Source organism: Drosophila subobscura, chromosome dot (assembly GCF_008121235.1).
Source record: "Drosophila subobscura isolate 14011-0131.10 chromosome dot, UCBerk_Dsub_1.0, whole genome shotgun sequence".
NCBI classification, from domain to species: domain Eukaryota; kingdom Metazoa; phylum Arthropoda; class Insecta; order Diptera; family Drosophilidae; genus Drosophila; species Drosophila subobscura.
In genome coordinates, this window is record NC_048535.1 from 608,952 (window position 1) to 630,238 (window position 21,287).

Below are 21,287 nucleotides of genomic sequence, written 5' to 3' on the forward strand. Positions count from 1 at the left end.
CCATGTCTTCCTCAGTCTCTAGACCAAAATCCCAACAAAATCTTATTGTAAAATGTAAAATGTGTTATTACAATTACAATTCCATCAACCAGAGCACAGTTTTGCCAAGTGGTTTAAGAATTATAGTCTCAGATCCTAATTAAGCTTGGGCAGTACCTTATTTACACATGGCAGGTGGGAGTAAGGTCATAGTGAAAACAAATTGGATTAAAAACTACGTTTTAAACCTCAAGAAACATATAAAACATGAAACATATGCATTAATTTCCAGTTTCGTTTTTTATTTCGATTTTCTAAAAAACGAGAAGGGACGTGTGAGGCGCTTCTTACGCGTCACAACTTTTATACCCGGTACTCAGCACTACATCTGTACCTTAGCGGTTTTACGTCAAACTTTACATTTTTTCTTCATCTTTCATCTACATTTACAACACTACTCACGTCAACACGCTCCTATAGCTCGCCCTTAAAGCCACACACTCCAGAGTCACGGCAGAGGCAGAGGCCGCACACTGCAGAAGAAGAGTGTGAATGAGAGAATGTGAAAAAAACAAATATAAGCTGCGGGACGGGGTGGGTGTAGCCACGGCAGAGGCCGCACACTGCAGAAGAGAATGTGAAAAAAACAACAAAAGCTGCTACGGGGTGGGTTAAGATACTGCAAATTAGTTTCTTCATTCTGGCTATAATAATGATCCTATCTGAACCTAATTCGGTGATCGGATAGATATGGTCACTACCCACGTTTTTCTTTTATTTTCAAAATTGTAGCTTTGGGAGGTTTTCGCTCTTTGGCGGGGCTCATTTTTAAAATACACTTGTAACAGTGTGAGAATACAGAAGTCTGGATGCAAAATTTGGTGGCTCTAGCTTTTATGCTCTCTGAGTACTACGCGATCATCAGGACGGACGGACGGACGAACAGACAGACATGGCTATATCGACTCGGCTATTGATGATGATCCAGAATATATATACTTTATGGGGTCGGCAGCGTTTCCTTCTGTGCGTTACATACATTCACTTTGTGCACAAATATTTACTATTCGAGTACCGGGTATAAAAACTACTACTACCATGTAAAAAAATCATATATTTAGATATTTTACTTTTATTATCATTTCACAATTGTTATGTTTATTTTTGTGTCAATAACCGTCCGCATTTTTGTGTGTCGTTAGTTATGCTGTGGCTGCAGACAAGAAACCTTAACTATATCAGTGACTATTTGAGTTTAAGATGTTTATTGAGGATGCCCAAAAATCAGCCAACTAGCGAGGTTTTTGTTTGCAATTTTTCCGTTCAGCTTGTATAAGTTCATGGTCATTATTACGTCATAGTTAGTCATAGATATGTGAACAAATGAAATTATTTTAAATTTTTCTTAAACGTATTCGTAGTCAATATCGATTTACAATATATCAATATCTAATTTGGTAGTTTTGGTTTTTTTGTTTGTACATAAGAGCACAATTCAAGCACAAGTAGTGTGATATTGCCGGAGTACGGATAAGATGTTGAGATGAATGAAATGCAAGTGCATAACATACTACATATGCATAGATAAACATATTTATTCATATACATATGTATATGTAATAATGAAAGCGGCTTTATATGAGCAGTCTAATAATTTCTGTGAACGCTCATTCATTACATATACTGCTACCTAGTCGTGGCCATAAATATGTGTGCATGTAAATAGTATACAGTTATTTTAATGGATCTTATCTATTCTGTATTAGCCTTCGGTGCTGTGAACGTTCACCGAAAATGCACATGTGGTTTCACTCTTTTTGGCAACAGCCTTGGCCTGGTATTGGCCAACATCGTCCATGTTACATCCGCTTACTGTAAAAGCATATCGGTTGTCGTCTTTCGTAAATGAGTATCGAGTACGTGTTTCGTCAATGGGTTTGCCATCCTTTAGCCAAACCAGATTTAGAAGCGTTGAGTCCACTTCACATTCGAAGGTGGCATTCTCGCCCTCAGTCACAGAAACTGAAATGGGGAACTTTACAATGGACGGTTGCTTCGCTTCATCCCCAGGCACGTTGACATTGATTGTACAGGTGCTGAATGATTCGCCAGCATCATTAAACGCCTCACAAGTGTACGTTCCGCCGTCTTCGGGGAAAATTTCAGCAATTTGCAGTCTGTATATGTTTGCCTCATTTGTGTATTGGAAGTCCTTGCTGGGCTTAATCTCCTTGTTGTTGTGCAGCCAGACCACATCGAAATGTTCGGCTCCAATAATACGACAGGCCAATGTTACTGCATCACCATCCTTGACAAACCGCGATTCTAAGTGACTAACTATTTTTGGTGGTTTGTCACTGCCAACCACATGACGTTTAGAGTTCTTATCTAGCGCTGGAAATATACGAAAATCAGAATATTTTTGTGGCATTTTGCGGAGCTGGAGAATTTACTGACGTTTAACGGTTAGCTTGCATTTTGTTTCCACTGCGCTAATCGAGTTTGTGGCCGTGCAAATGAAAAGTCCCTCGTCTTCAGGAAAAACTTCATTTATGGTCAGAGTTGCAACGCCGTTTTTGTATTTCAAGTCCATAATGTCAGATGAGGAAATAGACTTTCCATTTTTGGACCACGTGATCTGGGGCTCTGGGTCACCTTTTACGTGGCAAGTCAACACCAATTGCTCACCGTCACGAATAGTTAAGTCGAAGAGTGGCTTCGTAAATTCGGGCTTGAACATTAAGGAATCATCGGGTGGAACTAAGTTGCAGTTGAAATCGAAAGTACTATTAGTAAGCTTACAATATTTTATATGTATTTTAAAACGTACGTATTAACTCTTTGGTAGCACTACGTGACCTTGAGGGGCTACCGGGAGCCTGAAGGCTATTGGCCGCATATTTCTTTTTGCCTGAAATGCTACTCTGTGTGGTTGAGGAACTAGTTGAGCTTGATGTGGTTGTTGTGTCAGCCTGTAATTAAAGAAATTGAACATAGACCCTCATGTTATTATTAAAATATAGTTATGATGCTGGTGGCCCATCGGACTCCTTACCTTAGTTTCCGACTTGCTATGTGTTGAAGTAAACTGTCGGGAAGTTATAATTGGGGGAGGAGCAGGCTTAATCGGCTGCTCTATATACTTGCGATCTGTTGGAAACGTTAGAGCGAAAAAAATTAAATAAATATTGAGCTTAATCAACGAAAAGTTTGCATGTAATATTATTAACTCCGAGGAAGCGGATCATTTGAATAAAATCAGATCGATCGCTCATTATTACATACAAACTTTACGGCTAAGTTAAGTTTGTGTCACTTAAATTTAATACGAACACTTGGAGTTATCGTAGGAGCTTGAGTTAATACATGTTGGACAAGGTTCAGTATTGTAATGTAACAGAGGGATTAGGAGTAAAGTCTTACAAATATCGTACATTTGAGTTCACTTTTTCGATATTTGACATAATGATTTTTGAAATAATTCAATTCGATTTTGTCGGGATTCATAAAAATGAGCTGTTTCTTTTTTCAAACTCCAGTGGCTATTAAATTTGAACATACGAGTACGAGACGTACGAGTATTTAATAAAAATGGCCAGCTTTATGTTAAGCAATATTTTTATAACGAATGTTCCAGCATAGTCAGCTATGATTCAAAATCGAGATTATTTACAAAATAAATTAGGGACCGTTTTCAATCATTCTCTTAAATGTATATCGAAAATTCGAACAAATTCTCGTTGGGTGGGATTCCCGTTGCGGGCAATGCCAATACTTGAAAGGGAAACATTTCAAGCGTGGCCAGCATCACCTGCAATAATAATGTAATGCCAATTTGTTTCCACAGTCTAGTTACTAGCAACGAACGGCAATTTATTAACTCAGCCAACTAGTAGTTTGGTAAGGAGCATAGATAAATTCGAGTAAATTCTATGCACATAAGAGTAGACAGTATCATACAATAAAAATTAAACCACATAAAGGAATAAACTAATTGTGTATTGATTCTATGTATATCTAAGATAAGTAATAAATGCATGCTGAGGGAAAAAACGTATATCAGTTCAGTTGATTATAAATTACCTCCTGAGTAAAGGAAATTGTGGGCAAGCTCTGCCTGTTCAGGCGTAACCCATTCTCCTGAGAAGATTTAAATTAGAAAATACAGTGGAAGGCAAATTTCGGTAACAATATATTCGGCAATTCAGCATCTCCCAACAATAAAAAAAATAATTTTTAAATGCGTACACCCATGCAGGTAGGCTCTTCACAGCAGATCTTCCATAATGTATGCATCTGAACATCTTAATTATAATTATTGAAATTAGTATACAATAACTAACCAAAAATTATGGTCGTAAAAAAGACTGTGAATAGTTTGGTATGGTCAAATGTAGTTACTTCGAAAAAGATAAAAGACGACTTATTACATCACAACTAAAACGAAGAGGGACGTGTGAGACGTTTCGTACGCATCACAACCTTTAAGGTTTTTTAAAATTTTACATTTCACATTTTAAATTTTTTCTTCATATGTAATCTACATCTTCATCACTTCTCACGCCAACTGGCTCTGTTATCTCGCACCTAAAGCCGCTCACTGCACGAAGCAGAGTGTGGAATGAGATAATGTGCAAAAATAAAAAATTTCTTCATTCTGGCTATAATAATGATTCAATCTAATCTCAATACCGCGATCTAATAGATATGGTCATTCCCTACCGAATGGCTTTCTTGGTTTTCTCTTATCTTCAAAATTGTTGATACAGCAGATTTTCGATATACTCTTATATCAGTGTGATATCACAGCATTGTGGAGGCAAAATTTGGTGGCTCTAGCTCTTATAGTCTCTGAGAACAAGCCGACAAACAAGTCGGACGGACTGACGGACAGACGAACGGACGGCTATAGACTCGGTTATTGATGCTGATCAAGAATATATGTATATCCTTTATGGGGTCGGAAACGTTCCCTTCTGTGCGCTAGATACATTCACTTTTGTGCAGAAATACAATATACCCTATTTACTCTTCGAGTACCGGGTATAAAAATAAGGTACAGATATACTGACTGAGTACCGGATATAAAAGTTGTGACGCGTAAGAAGCGTCTCACAGGTTCGTACTCGTTACATCTGTCATCTGCATCTACTATCCGTGACGCACATTGCATGAGGCAGAGTAAGGCATAAGTAAAGCTGCTGTACGGAGTGGGTGTGACCACTGCCAATTATTATCCTTTTTGTGGGCGAAAGGGAGCGCGACGAAATTTAGAAATACACTTGTGTCAGTGTGAAATCATTACGTCTGGACGCAAAATTTGGTGGCTCTAGCTCTGAGTACTAGCCGACAAACAAGACGGAGGACGGACGAACAGAGAGACAGACATAGACTCGACTATTGATACTGATCATGCATATATATACTTTATGGAGTCGGAATCTGTTCCTTCTGTGCGTTATATTCATCCACTACGAGCACAAATACAATTAACCATGAAGTACTCTTGAAGTACAGGGTATAAATAGCTTCCGGCATGGTTATGGATAATTTGTTTGGTCTTTACTTAAAGCTAATATTCTAACATAATCAACTAATATTTTCTTTTATATCAGTCTGATATCAGTCTCATCTTGCTGCCCGATTAGATTCGATTTAGAGACCAAATTTACCTTCAACGATAACGACGCACTCGGTTTCATCTGTTCCATGGCAATTTGATGCTTTGCAGGTGTATTTGCCAGAGTCGGAGGGTTTGCAGTCAATTATTTCCATAGTGACAACTCCATCAGAGTGGGTCATTGCGTATTCGTATTTGCTAAGTTCGCGACCGTCCTTGTACCATTTGACGCTTGGTACCGGCTTGCCACTCAGACAACAAAGCAGCTTGCATGTATCGCGGGCCTGCATGACGCGTGGCCGCAAAAGGAATGTGAAACTGGGTGCCGACTCGGACTCCTCCTGCCAGAATGTGTAAGGTAATGGTTCACGCCTGCGAACCGGAGTCGATTCCGATCGATACTTGGGCTGTTCTTTTGGCAGTGGTTGGACATTCAGGAAAACGACCTCTTCTCTAGATCCATAGTGGTTCTCAGCACGTACTATGTACTCTCCCCTATCATCTAACTTCACACGGTTGATAATGAAGTAGTAGTCGTCGCCAATGTAGCGTTTCATAAATTTCACGCTCTGCCGCAGCTCGATATTGTTGTGTGACCAGGTGAGTGTCGGTGTGGCAGTTGCAATGCATCGGCAGTAGAACTTAACACTCTGGCCCTCATAGCAAAACTGGGAAGATGGACGAATGACGAATCGCGGCGCTGCCTGACGCCGATCGAAAACGGCATCGTGAATTTTATATTTCTCCATTAGCAATTTTCTCAGAGAGGAATATTCAGATAGACGACCCATGGGCAGCAGATATTTTTCAAAGTCCTTGTACTGTTTTCTCAACTTTTCGCGGTAGGCTAAGTAACGATCGCGGGCAATCTTTTGCGTTAACCCGCTGTGATCTCCAGTGAGCCAAGGATGCAAAAGACATTCGTGGGCCGTCATTCGCTTTTCCTTGTTAGCTAAAAGCAACTTGCGTATGAAGTCTTTTCCTTCTTCAGATATGTGTCTGAAGGATTCAATATCAAAGTCCCAGTCACAGGCCTTCACGTTCTTAAGTGTTTGAACATCGTTGTCTCCAGCGAATGGTGAAAGTCCACTCAATCTGTATGGAATATTAATTTATTTTATATTTTATATTATACTCGTTTAATGATACTTACAGCACATAGGTTAAAACTCCGGTAGCCCACATGTCCGTATAGAAGCCAACAGGTTCCCTGTTTACTATTTCCGGCGCGGCGAACTCAGCGGTTCCTGTTGTGATTTTAACGACCTCGTTGGGGTCCAAACGCGTGGCCAAGCCGAAGTCAATTAGCTTGACATTTGTGCTAGAGCGGGTCTGGCACATAATATTCTCTGGCTTGATGTCTAAGTGTATAATGTTATTTTCGTGCATGTGCCTGATACCTTCGCAAATTTGTCTCATGTAGTTAATAACCTCAGCTTCTGTCATCACATAGCCCTCAGCTGTAATGCGCTCGAATAGCTCGCCCCCGGATAAACTAGTAAAAGATTATAATAAGAATTAGAGTATGTAAAAAGGAAATCAACACTAGTTTGCTTACAACTCTAATATTAAAACCATTTCATCGTCATCTTCGAATGCATCGTGTAGGTTGATGAGTTTTTGATGGTGTAACTGGTTCATAATATCTATTTCCCGCCTAATGAGGTCCTTCTCAACAGCATGGGAGACAGGAATAAATTTGGCGGCAAAAATGTTTCCTGTGCTTCTTTCCCGGCATCGATGCACCACACCGAAAGCCCCAGTACCAATTTCTTCGAGAATATCATACTTATCGTATACACTTAGCTGAGAAATTTCTACTGGTTGTGGAACGAATTTCGAGTAGATGTCGAATACGTAAGAGTCATAATCTTTGATCGGACCATCAGCTTTTCCGCGTATCTTCTTGCCGTTATCGTCGAGCTCCCATTTACGCTCTGTCGTCTTCTTTTTGATAGATTCTTTTGTCTTAATCAATGTGCTAATGTCTGAGGGCTCAGAGCGTCCATACACGTTATCTGCAAAGACGCGGAAGTCGTATTCTTTTCCAGGCGTTAGTCCAGTAACTGCCATTGAAGTGAAACGTGTGTTTCCTACACGTAGCCACGATGATAGTGGATGCTCACGGCGCTCAACGAAATAGTTTGTTATGTCACTGCCTCCATCCCAGACAGGTGACTTCCAGCTCAGAGACAAGGAGTCTGTGCCAATGCTTTCGATTAGCGGGAACCGTGGAGGATCCGGACGATCGCTTATTTGAACTTGAATTATTGCAGTATCTGAGCCGAGCTCATTTTCAGCCGCAATCCTATATGGTCCCGAATCCAGTCGTGATCCGTCCCGAATTGTCAGAACGGCGTGTCTCTCCTTGACTTCGACATGGTAATGACCACCAGACTCAATGTTCTCTCCTTCCCTCACCCAATGAATGCGAGGCTTCGGAAAGCCAGTGAATGGTATTTTAATTACAACATTCTCGCCCTTATCGAAGTAGGCAGTGTCTCTGAATCGTGGTGGAACGTTCAATTTTGGAGCAGCTGCAAGTTAATAATTATGGTTTTAAATTATGTTCGAGTATATGTACATTAAACAGCAGACTTCGAGTTGGAATTGACTGGACTTGACTTTAATACTTACTCATAATTGCCAGTGCGGCCCGTGTTGACTTTGCTCCGGCCTTGTTGACGGCACGACAGACGTACTCATCAGCGTCTTCTCCGAATATGTCGTTAATATGAAGGTAATGATCTTCACCCTCTGAGTACACGTGATAGCGCGCCCCATTGGTTATTTCGCGGGCCCCCTTGTACCAGGTAATGGTAGGTCTTGGTACGCCACTTATGGTGCATGTGAATTGGGCATTGTGGTTTTGAATGCAATTGGCATCGCGGAGCGGTTTCACAATCAAAGGAGGCGAAGCCGCCTTCGGATCAATGATTTTAACTGCCTGAGAGGCGGTCGATTCTTTCGATAGGCCTGCCAAATTCTGAGCGAAAACTCGAAATTCGTACTGACGTCCTTCAATCAGATTGGGGCAGTTTATTTGGTTGGCGGCACAGATGATTGCGTTCACACGCTGCCATGCGTCACTGCCAACTTCTCGTTTATCGACCAAGTAGCCTTGAATGTGAGCACCGCCATCCGACTCCGGTTTGCTCCATTCCAAATGCACAAAATCACCTCCGATCTCAGAGATTTGAGGAACGCCTGGCGGCGAGGGAGGATCAATTGGGGCCTTTGCGCGGATGGGATTAAGTCCTTCCAGTGGTGGACCCATGCCGTTCTCGTTTACAGCCATCACGCGGAATATGTACTCTTGATTTTCAATTAAACCCTGCACATTAAAGGACGTGTCTTTGCAGCTGCTAGATACTGTTATCCAATGCGGTGAGGCCACATCCTTCCTCTCTACCACATAATGTGTCACTCTGAGACCACCATCGTACGAGGGAGCACGCCAGGCCAGAGTGCACGAGTGCTTGTTGATGTGGGATACCCCCATGGGACCTGTGGGGGCTGACGGTAGGCCAGTGATACGTACATCAAACTGTCCAATTGCACTTCCGGAATCGTTTGATAATTCTATTTGATATAGGCCTGCGTCACTCTTCACAATGTCTCGAATGAAGATCGCAACATAATCGTCAAACAAGGTAAACTTAAAGTGTGATTCATCTGGGTTATCTGAAAGAACTTCGTTATTCCTTGTGATCCTTACAGATAGCGGCTGATCTCCAGAATAGTAAATCTTTATCTTCGTATTGTCACCTTCTGGAAGGTACAGCTCGCTGGGACACCTGTTAATGATCGGGGGAGATCCGATTTTCAGGTAGCCTGATGTGTGAACAAATCCCAGTGAGTTGATTGCCTCACATGTATAATCGCCATCGTCTCCGCTCTGCACATTGGATATATGCAGGCGGAACACTCCGTCCTTGCTATCGCATGTGATACGGCCGCCGCCCATCTGAACTTCTTTGCCATTGCGCAGCCATCTGGCCACGGGAGTGGGCTTGCCAGAAGCGGCACACTGCAGTGTATAGTCCTTCCCACAGGGAGCGTTTCTGTCCTGTAATCGTGTGACCCATTCCGGCTTTTCGCCACCCAAGACTTCACACACTCTGATTGGCATTGTGCATAAGCTGGACTCCGAGCGACCGGCTGCATTTACAGCAAAGATGCGGAATTCATAGTCGCCCATCTCCATTAAGTTGATGACAGTGTACTCGGTGTCCAGGACATTGTAGTCATTACACTTTACCCAAACTGCACCCCCGATGTCCCTTCGTTCAATGATATAGCCGGTAATTCGGGAGCCGCCGTCACTTGCGGGCTTCTCCCACTTTAGGTCGACATAGTTCTTACCGACTCTAGTGACTTGCGGGGTTCCTGGGGGTGTTGGAACATTGAATTTTCCCTTGAGTTTAAACCTCAGCGACGGCGGGGAAGGCTTGCTCAGTCCAGCAGCATTCTTGGCCTTGATGCGGAACTCATACTCGCTGCCATTGGTGAGGTTGTACAATTGATATTTGGAGTCCTTAATCAGATACTCGTATGTGTTCCAAGAGGAATCGTTGAGGATGTCGCGGTACTCTATCTGGTATCCCTGAATGCGGGAGCCACCATCGTTGGCTGGCCGTGTCCAGATCAGTGTGACATTTCCAGAATCCCAGTCGATCACCTTCGGCTGGCCAGGCTCGTCCGGTACTGTAAATTGGTGCTTGGCCACAATGGAATTTGGCATGTCGAGTGGGTCAGACAAACCATATTGGTTCTCTGCTCTGACACGGAAGTCGTACTTGTGGTGCGGCTCAAGACCCATAACATCGTAGTGCGTATTGCGAACAAAACTGCTCACCTTTACCCATGTACCGCTGGCGTCCAGTTTCTCAACCACATAGTTCGTAATTGGTGAGCCACCATCGTCAAGTGGTGTTTTCCATGCCAGTGTACATGTGTCCGGAGTAATATCGTAGGCATTCAATGGGCCTTGAGGTGGGCCTGGTCTATCTACGACTGTCACATGGCATGAGGCGGTATCCGATCCTTTCGTGTTATTTAGAGTAATTGTATACGAGCCGGTCTCTGATCGCTTCGCCGATTTATTAAAGTACACTGAGGCATAGTCATCGGTGTCAAATCGAATTCGTTCGTCTGGAATTACTTCGACACCATTTACGTTCCACGTTGGTGTTGGCCGGGGGTTGGCATGATACGGCACAGTAATGTGGAACTCTTCACCTGCAATGACTGTCATATCGCGAATCGATAAGTCAGACGTGATTTTGGGAGCGTGTGGTGGTCGGCGGCAGTATATTAGGTCGCTGGATGCACTGAAGACCGATTGCCCGGCTGAATTGACAGCAGCCACCCTAAACTCATATTCCGCATTTTCAATCAAGTTGGGTATCTTGCAGGTTAGATCTGGACACAGCGCGTGAACCGCCTTGGTCCACTTATCATCGCTCAGCAGACGCTTCTCAATAACGTAGCCAGTGATTGGGGAACCTCCATCGTGTTTTGGTTTCGCCCAAGCGATAGTAATGCTATCCTCTGTTGAATCGATGCCGCGTGGTATTCCAGGAGCGTTGGGAACATCAAATGGATGCCTGGCCCGTATGGGCTCTGAGGTACTGACTGGGTCAGACTGTCCATACTTATTCTCGGCTATTACGCGGAAGTCGTACTCCTTGTTAATGCTTAGGTTTCGCACACGAACAAAGGGAACTGTGCAGAAGCTGCTAACTTTGGTCCACGTGGAGGAGCGAGCTTCTTTTTTTTCTATAATATAGTTCTGCACGGGTGAGCCGCCATCGTCCTTGGGTGGATTCCAGTACAGCGTCAGTGCGTCTCCGGCAAACTCGTCTGCGCGCAAGTTGATTGGGGGACTCGGCCTATCTAGAACCCTTACATTACAGGTAGCCGTATCAAAGCCGGAAGGATTCTTTAATTGAATTCGGTATTGGCCCGAGTCAGAGCGCTTTGAGTTTTTCACGACAAATGACGCTGCATCGTCAGTCAAGTGCTGGTGCACACGATTGTCGTCATCCACGACGCTATCATTGGAATACCAAAAGGCAGAGGGCTTGGGGAAAGCCACATAAGGCACATGAATGCTGAAATCATCTCCGGCTCTGCAAACTATGTCGCGCACTCCTCCCAAGTCCATGCATGGCTTGTTCGGCTGTTCTTCGATTGCAATTGGCTGGGAAGGCTTGGATGGATCTGAACGACCAACATCGTTTTCAGCAATAATACGGAACGAGTATTCCTCCCCTTCCCTCAGATTTGGGACTGTGAACACGGTGGAGTTGATGGATGTTTCGTTGACTGGAACCCAGTCCTTTGAATTCTTTGGACGCACTTCAACGTAATATCCCTTAATTCTTGACTTTCCATCATTGCGCGGTGCCCTCCAAGACAAAGTGACACTATCCCTGGTAATGCGGTCTGGCTTTGGTGGCTCGGGTGCATCTGGACGGTAGCGCTGAAGCTCGGCCGTAATGGAATCCGACGGTTTAGATGGCTGACCAGGACCTGCCTCATTTACAGCGGTCACCCGGAACTCGTAACGAGCTCCTTCCCGCAGATCTGGTACTGTGTAGCTGGTGTTTGGCGTTGGGTAATTATTACATTTAATCCATTCACCACCACGCTCTCTGCGCTCGACCACATATCCTGTTACTGGCTTACCGCCACAGTATTCTGGAGGATGCCATTCCAAGCTGGCCGAGTTCGGTGAATAGGCTGCAATGGTTGGCTGCGATGGTGCGCCTGGTGGGTCAAAGGGAGACTTCGCTATAACAGGTTTTCCATCGAGGGCCTCGGATACACCATAAATATTCTCAGCCCTAACACGGAACACATATTTCTTCCCTTCGGTAAGTCCCTTCACTGTGTAGCTCGGCTTTGGACAATAGCCGGGCACCGGCTTCCAGTCTTCAACACCGAACTCGGTGAATTCGAGAACGTATCCAGTTATTTCACTGCCACCGTCGTCTTTCGGTGGATTCCACTGCAGGCAGATGTGGTCTGGCGATATCTCTGTGTAGCTCAACGGACCCTCTGGGGGTGCTGGCTTGTCTACGACAATAATTTCAATGTCCGCCGAATCCTTTCCGAATTCGTTGGCCGCTGTAACTGTATATTTGCCAGCATCTGGCCGGTTTGAGTCGTCAATTCGAAATATGGTGCGCTCCGAATTCGTTTCGTAGGAAACTCGTTTGCCATCGGGTACTTTGGTGTCACTTCGCTTCCATTCAATGGTCGGAGTTGGAGCACCGGATATTGGTATATTTATATTAACAGGCTCGCCAGCGCGCACCTTAACACGTCTGCCCAATAATCCATCCAGATGTAATCTAGGCTTCTCTCGCATCGGGCGGGCATCGAAGGTGGCTGACGGCTCAGAGAGCTTGCTGTTGCCAGCCGCATTGACGGCCGATATTCTATATTGATATTGGTGGTTTGACGTGACTCTATCGTCATTATATTCGGTAGTCGGCACTGGTTCGCCATTTATTTTAATCCACCGACCCGTATTAACGTCTCGACGCTCAATGTCGTAGCCCAGAATGGGAGAGCCCCCATTGCTGATTGGCTGCTTCCATTTGATCGAAATGTGGTCTTTGTCGCTGTCGGCAAGCTCCGGCTTGCCAGGCGCGCCTGGCACGGTATACTGATTCTTGGCCACGACGGGCTGCTCACAGTTTAATGGATCAGATCGTCCTTGAAGGTTCTCAGCCATCACCCTGAACTCGTATTTGGTACCCTCCAATAATCTGGGCACAACTGCATGGTTGTACTTTGCATTTACATAATTAACAGCTGGCACCCATCCGCCACCATGTGTTAGGTCTCGTTTTTCTATAACATATGCCGATATCTCGGAGCCACCGTTGTCTTTCGGCGGTTTCCACGATATGGTCACCGAATTCGAGGTTATTTCCTCGTACTCCATTGGACCATCCGGCGGTCCGGGACGGTCCAGCACAATCAGTTCAAAGCTTCCTTCATCGATGCCGGAATCATTGCGCAGAAGTAAATGATAGATTCCCGAGTCAGAGCGTTGGCAATTGACGGTATGAACAACAGTGTGGTGACCGATCGATGTGATTGTTGATCTGTCATTCGACTTTAGTGGATTATTGTTCAGTGTCCAAATTGCCTCTGGAGCCGGTTCGCCAATGAAATCAATGTCAACATGAACTATGAGCCCAGCTTTAATGCGCACTTCGTGGAGTGGTGTTATTATTTTTGGCGGCAAATACCTGGGCTTTGCCATAATCATGTCGGACGGCTCCGATGGCTCCGATTGTCCGGCTTGATTAACGGCAATCACCCTGAACTCATACTCTTGTCCCTCGGTCAGCTCGGGTACAGTGGCGGAAGTGTTGTTAGGCGGGACATGCAGAACGTTTGTCCAGTAGGGACTGCCCTTTTCCTTCTTCTGTATGATGTACTCCGTTAGAGGCGCTCCGCCATCTGCCTTTGGCGCAGCCCATTGCAAGTCAACGTGGTCACGATCCCAATCAGTAATATTTGGCTTGCCAGGTGCATCGGGCTCGTCGAATTCGTTCTTTGCAATAATGCTCTTTGCAGCCTCCAATGGCTCTGACTCTCCGATCGCATTGACTGCCTTCACGCGGAACAAATACTCCTTACGGTGAACAAGACGTGTTAGGTCATGGACCGGGTGCGTGCTCATTCCCGCATCGGACCAAGTGCCTCGAGACAGGTCCATTTTCTCAATAATATAGTGCAATATCGGCGAGCCGCCATCGTCGTCTGGCACATGCCAGCCCAAATGGCAGCCATCTCTGCTTATCTTTGAAATATCCAAAGGTCCCTTTGGGGGCGACGGTCTATTCAGAACAGTGGCATGCGCCGATGCATCAAACGAGCCGTGCTCATTTTTTAGTATAAGTGTGTAGCGACCTTCGTCACTGCGCAGTGCCGAAGGAATTTCAAAAGTGAGTTCGTTTTGGAAAAGATGCGACTCGCCTCGGGATTTCGGACCGATTTCCTTGCCATTATACAACCATTGAATAGATGGTTTTGGAGAGGCTTCTATGGGCAAAGTCCAGCCCAAGCGTTTGCCAGCATGGACTGTGATGTCATTCAAAAGGGATTTGTCGAAGTGTGGAGCCAAAAAGCGGGGCTTGCAAGTCACTGTGCTGGAAGGATCGGATGGATCGCTCGGACCACCGCGGTTAATTGCAATAACGCGAAACTCATATTCCCCGCCATCGGTCAAGTCGGGTATATGGGCCTTTCGCTCATCGCCAGGCACCACTGCAGCACGTTCCCATTGGCCAAACTTTGGTCTTTTTTCCACATTGTACGATATAATGGGAGATCCGCCATCCCGCTTTGGTGCAGCCCACTCCAGGTCGACAAAGTCTTTGCCCCAATCCACAGCCTGCGGCTGTCCGGGCTTGTCTGGATGTGAGAAGGGATCCTTAGCTGTTATCGGCTGAATGGTGCCCAATGGTTGCGATTGGCCTTGCTTATTAACAGCTCGTACCCTGAAGCTGTAGTCATGGTTTTCGATTAAGTTATCGGCTCGGATTTCAGTACCTGCGCATTCTCCGACTGGCACCCATCGCAGTGCCTCGTTGTCCATTTTCTCAACAATATAGTGCGTTATCTCAGAGCCACCGTCGTCCTTGGGGGGCCTCCACCGCAAGCACATTGAGTTTTTAGTGACTTCATCAGGACGCAATGGACCTTCGGGCGTACCAGGCACGTCCAGTACGGTGACTTTCACGGTGTGCCGATCAACGCCATTGACATTCCGAGCCACCAATGTGTAGGCCCCGGAATCGGATCGCTTGGCATCCAGAATACGCAACTTTGTGCGCTCGTCATTATTCGAAATCTTTACTCTGTCTGTGTTTATGACCATGCTGTCCTCATGAGTCCATTCTTTGCTGGGAATCGGCTCACCAATGACTGGTACATCGAACTCGAACACATTTCCAGCCTTGATTTTGATATCCGACATAAAGTTGCGATCTATCTTCGGAGCCAGGTTCTTGGGGCGCGCCACATGTGGCACGGTGGCATCGCTCGGAATGCCTGGGCCAGCTTGGTTAACAGCCCTAACACGGAACTCGTATTTAACGCCCTCAATCAAGTCGGAAACGTGGCCGTTGGGCACGTCGCCGGTGACCTCCGCACACTTCTCCCAATCGGGTGAGTACTTGTCACGCTTTTCGATGATGTATCCACTGATGGGGGAGCCGCCATCGTTTTCTGGTCTAGCCCATTCCAAATCAACGAAGTCCTTGTCGAAGTCTTTGATTGTGGGTGTTCCAGGCTTTGTCGGCTCATCGTAGGGGTTCTTCGCTTCAGTTGCGTGGGGTGTTGTAAGGGGATCTGAGGTTCCTTGACGATTTTTGGCCCTTACTCGGAACTTATACTTATGTCCCGGTGTTAGGCCCTTGACTTTGAAGCTGGTACTTGGCCCGTCCGTCTCTCCGGCTGGCACCCAACGTCCAGTAACTTCATCGAGTTTTTCCACCTGGTAGCTGTCTATTGGCTGGCCACCATCGTCATCAGGCGGGTTCCAATGCAGTGTACATCCTTCCGCATGAATATCATCAACTTTAAGGGGGCCGTTGGGCGGCGACGGCTTGTCGATCACAGTAACCTTAACGTCAGCACTGTCCTCTCCGTTTACATTCTCCGCATATACGGTATACAGACCCGAATCAGCACGTGTGGCATTGGTGACTTTCAGCTTAGTGCTGTAGTCCACATGCGATACCTTAACGTTTTCTTTTGTGCAGACTTCTTTTTTCTTGAGCAGCCATTTAGTCTTGGGTGCTGGCTCTCCAGAGACCTTGCAGTCAAATGTAAATGCCTGTCCAGCCTTAATACGCACTTCAATGAGGTTCGATCGGTCAATGACGGGTGGCTTGTTCCGTGACCTTGCCACAATTGGGGGTGTGGCGTCCGAAGGGTCTCCTGGGCCTGCAGCATTAACAGCGCTTACTCTGAACTCGTAGGCTTGACCTTCGATGAGGTCAGGAACAGTGGCTTGGCATGGCTGATCTGCTGGCACTTCCAGCGTTTTCTCCCATTGGCCGTATTTATCTTTCTTTTCGATCAAGTATCCGGTGATAGGTGATCCGCCATCAGAAATTGGTGGAGTCCAGGCCAAGTCAATGTGGTCCTTGTCCCAATCGGTGGCTCTCAAGTTCTCCGGCTTTCCCGGCTCGTCGAACGGATTCTTTGCAATAATCGATTCCTCACCCACCAGCGGCTGCGACTCTCCCTCTGAGTTCACAGCAGACACTCGGAACTTGTACTCATTGCCGGGGGTGAGGCCATTGATATCCGCATGTGGCTCAGTTGAGCGAGTGCAAGGAATCCAGCAGCCAGTTTCGGGATCCAACTTGTCAATTTGGAAGTACTCTATTGGAGTGCCGCCATCATCACTTGGGCGCTTCCATTTGAGGTGGCATCCCTCCTTGTGTACATCGGAAATTTGCAGAGGCCCGTTTGGCGGTGTGGGCTTGTCAGTGATTACAACATTTATGAGCACACTATCCTTGCCAGAGCTGTTCGTCGCAGTGACCAAGTATTCTCCCGAATCACCCCGTTCAGTTGGTCGAATAACGAGCTTGGTGTAGTAGTTGGGGGTCTCGATTGTGGCATTCTTTCCCGACTGCAATGGATAGTTGGAAAACTTCCACTCGACCTTGGGAGCAGGTTCGCCGATAATGTTCGCATCTAATTTAAGAGCTGTTCCAGCCGATATCACTATATCGCGAAGATTTCTGCGATCTATCTTGGGAGCCAAATAGCGAGGCTTGGCAATGAATGTTTTGCTAGCATCAGACGGCTCCGACTGACCACCTTTGTTCAGAGCAATTACTCGGAACTGGTACTCGTTTCCTTCGATGAGTCCGTTGACAGTAGCTAATGGGGCTGGGGAGTCTGTTTCCAGCGCCTTTTCCCACAGCGGACTGTACTTGTCCTTCACCTCGATTATGTACCCGGTTATGGGTGATCCTCCATCACTGGCTGGCTCTGGCCAAGCAAGATCCACTTTGTTCGCAGTCCAGTCGGTGGGTTCTGGAGCTCCTGGCTTTGATGGTGCAGCTGGGGGACAATTGTTTGTTTTTTGTTTTCAATTCAAATGCATTAAGAGCAGGGTGCATTTTAGTACTTACTGAATGGATCTTTAGCAATAATCGAGCCCAAAGTCTCCAGCGGTTCAGACTCTCCCTCCTTGTTAACGGCCTTCACTCGGAACTTATACTCGTGGCCAGGCACCAGACCATCGACTGTAAACTCTGGTACATCCGATTTGCCCACAGGAAGCCAAATGCCAGTGTCTGGATCGAGCTTTTCAACCAAATAGCTCTCTATTGGCTCTCCACCGTCGTCCTTTGGCTTCTTCCATTTTAGCTTGCAGCCATCCTTGTGTATATCTGATACTTCCAGGGGGCCTTCGGGCTTGCCAGGCTTAGCTAATATTCAAAACCACAGGAAGGGGTTTAGTAGAATCATTTTTGAAACTCCCTGCTATATAATATAATAACTTACTTATAATATTTATTTGGAACTCCACCTGGTCCTGCCCATAGAGGTTATGCGCAGTAATCTTGTAGAGTCCGGTGTCTTTTCGTTCTGAGTTGTTGTTGATGTACTTGGTGTTGTACGGAACATTCTCGATACGAGTGGCTGCTGTCGACTGCACAGACTTGTTGTTTTGGGTCCAAGTAACTTCGGGTGCCGGTTCTCCGGACACGTTAATGTCCAGAAAGATGGGCTCACCAGCCTTGATGTTGTAAGTACGAATGTTTCTACCGTCAATCTTGGGCGCCACTGTTTGATATAGAGACAATGAGACAAGTATCCAAAGCATAAGAGTGGGAAGATTGGGAAATTGGTGGCTTATGGAATGAGAAACTACTTACATTTCCTTGGCTTTGTTATGATGGTTTTGCTGGTGTCAGATGGTTCCCCGGGCCCAGCCGCATTAACGGCCTTCACTCGGAACTCATACTCGCAGTTTTCATTGAGATTCGGTACTGTCGCCTTGCACTCGTCGCCGAAGGCTGGAGCAGGTACCTCAGCACCCTTGATCCACTTGTCGGTGCCCTTTTCGCGTTTTTCAACAACGTAACTGGTGACGGGTGAGCCACCATCGTTGAGCGGTGGACGCCAGACCAAGTCAACATGATCCTTATCCCAGTCCACTGCTTCCGGAGTACCAGGCTTGCCAGGCTCATCGAATGGATTTTTCGCAATAATAGATTGCTCCCCAAGCAATGGTTCGGACTCGCCTTCAGTATTTACAGCTAGCACTCGGAACTTGTACTCATGTCCAGGCTCCAAATTATTCAGCTCGGCGAAGGGCTCCTTGAAGCGACCAGATGGCATCCAGCGTCCAGTTTCTACGTCCATTTTCTCCACAATGTAGTGCTCTATGGGCAGACCACCGTCATCAAGCGGAGCATTCCACTTGAGTTTGCAGCCCTCCTTGTGCACATCAGTAACGCGCAGTGGCCCCTCTGGAGCACCTGGCTTGTCCAGCACAGTGACCTCAAATGAAGCTTCGTCGTGGCCAGACTCATTCTCTGCCTTAATTGTATATTTTCCTGTATGAAGTCGCTTGGCAAAAGGCACAGCCAGCTTGGTGCGGTACGACTCCATGTCAATATTGTAGTCGCTGTCGTCGTTCTCCAGGCGTGCCTTGTTGTGGAACCAGGTTTTGGTCGCGGGTGGTTCTCCGGATACCTTGATGTCGTACCGAAGGTGTTGGCCTGCTTTAATGGTGATATCCTTGACATTGGTCCTGTCAATTTTGGGTGGAGCAAATCGATCCTTGGCGGTCATTTGGTCTGATGGCTCGGAAGGCTTGCTTTGGCCTGCCTTGTTGACGGCCTTGACTCTAAATTGATATTTATTGCCTTCAATCAGGTCATTTACGCGTGCCTTGCAGTCGGGCGTATTTGTTTCCAGCACCTTTTGCCACTTGCCGGTACTGTTGTCCTTCTTTTCTACAATGTAGCCAGTCACTGGCGCCCCACCATCGTCATCTGGAGCCCTCCACTTAAGGTCGACATGGCTGGCAGACCAGTCGCCAATTTGAGGCTTGCCAGGGGTGTCAGTTGTGTCAAATGGATTCTTAGCTGTGGTCGGTGTGTCCGATACTAGGGGCTCCGACTCCCCTTCACTATTGACGGCTTTCACGCGGAAAAGGTACTCCTTACCTTCTGCGAGGCCTGTGACGTCGGCTTCTGGTGATTTGGTTGTGAGCACTGGCACCCATCGGCCTGTCTCTGTGTCCATGCGTTCCACAACATAGTTCTCGATGGGTTCCCCTCCATCATCTTCGGGCTTGTCCCATTTCAGGTGAACGCTCTCGGCAGTTACGTCGGAGACGGCTAGAGGACCCTTCGGTTTGCTGGGCTTGCACAGCACCTCCAGCTCCACTTCAACCGTGTCGGTGCCCGAATCGTTTTTGGCTGTCACGACATACGTGCCGCGATCAGCCCGTCTAACCTTTGGCATAATAAAGGTGGTCTTGTATTCCTCATTTTCGATTTTAATTGTGTCGCCAGATTTGATTTCCGCCCCGTTGTATGTCCATGTAATTTTGGCTGGGGGCTCTGCCTTCACTGCAGCGTCCATGTGCAGCATTTGTCCGCTGCGCATGATTTTCTTTTGCAGGCTCTTTCGATCTATATGAGGCTTGAGGAAGCGCGGCTTGGCCACCACAGATTTTGATACATCGCTAGGGTCGCTCGGTCCCGCCCTGTTGACTGCCACAATGCGAAACTCGTACTCGTGGCCCTCTTCAACGCCGGTCACAGTGCCCTTGGTCTTGTCTCCAGGAACTGTGCCAGCATCGACCCAGGCCCGCCCCGACTTGTCACGCATTTGAATGATGTATTTTTGTATTGGCGCTCCGCCGTCACTCTTGGGCGCATCCCAGGCCAAGTCCACAAAATCTTTGTCCCAGTTAGTGGGATCTGGCCTGCCGGGCTTCTCTGGCTCGTCGAACGGATTCTTGGCAATAATTGGCTTTTCCGTTTCCAAGTCCTCAGACTCTCCCTCCTTATTGACAGCCCTAACGCGGAACTTGTATGGCTTTCCCTCGTGAAGGCCAATCACCTTCGCCTCGGGCTCTGTGCTCTTTCCGCAGGGCAGCCACTGGCCAGTGTGCGGATCGAGCTTTTCTATTTCATAATAGTCAATCGGCGCCCCGCCGTCATCCTCCGGCTTTTCCCATTTGAGCTTGCAACTGTGCTTGGTTATGTCGTTGACTTGCAGGGGACCCTTCGGCTTTCCTGGCTTGCCCAACACCGTCACCTCCAATTCAGCCACATCCTCGCCGACCTCATTGGAAGCTTTGATTGTGTACTTTCCGCTTTGTGGTCGCTTGGCGCGCATTACAAAGAACTTGGTGTTGTAGTCAATGTTATCAATCTTAATGCCCTCGTCGTCCTCGTCGCTGACCAGGGGAGATCCATTGAAGAGCCACTCCACTTTCGGCGCAGGCTCTCCCTTTACGTTGATGTCCAAGCTGATAGATAGGCCAGCCTTCACAATTACAGGCTTCAGATTTGTGCGGTCAATGTGCGGTTTTACTGTTTTGCAATTATAAAGAGTTACAGATTACAGATTACATTAGTAGATATTTTGTGCGATGAGTAAATGTCTCAAA

At 46.6% G+C, this 21,287-nt stretch overlaps 1 protein-coding gene across 7 annotated transcripts in view; it reads right to left on the reverse strand.

The window, feature by feature from the left end:
- Positions 1–1,165: 1,165 nt before the first annotated feature.
- LOC117902976 (twitchin) overlaps positions 1,166–21,287 on the reverse strand; it is a 53,671-nt gene continuing 33,549 nt past the window's right edge. For 5 of the 7 annotated variants that reach the window (XM_034814638.1, XM_034814637.1, XM_034814641.1 and 2 more), the window contains 12 exons: positions 18,532–21,210; positions 18,158–18,439; positions 17,782–18,081; positions 8,237–17,710; positions 7,158–8,136; positions 6,753–7,094; positions 5,652–6,694; positions 4,063–4,119; positions 3,035–3,129; positions 2,810–2,951; positions 2,437–2,739; positions 1,166–2,373 (listed from right to left, as the gene is read on the reverse strand). In XM_034814638.1, the coding sequence (XP_034670529.1) occupies positions 1,742–2,373; positions 2,437–2,739; positions 2,810–2,951; positions 3,035–3,129; positions 4,063–4,119; positions 5,652–6,694; positions 6,753–7,094; positions 7,158–8,136; positions 8,237–17,710; positions 17,782–18,081; positions 18,158–18,439; positions 18,532–21,210 (16,328 nt within the window). In that variant the 3' untranslated portion in view covers positions 1,166–1,741. The remainder of the gene's footprint in view (positions 2,374–2,436; positions 2,740–2,809; positions 2,952–3,034; positions 3,130–4,062; positions 4,120–5,651; positions 6,695–6,752; positions 7,095–7,157; positions 8,137–8,236; positions 17,711–17,781; positions 18,082–18,157; positions 18,440–18,531; positions 21,211–21,287) is intronic. The other 2 variants (XM_034814643.1, XM_034814640.1) reach the window with 1 other exon arrangement.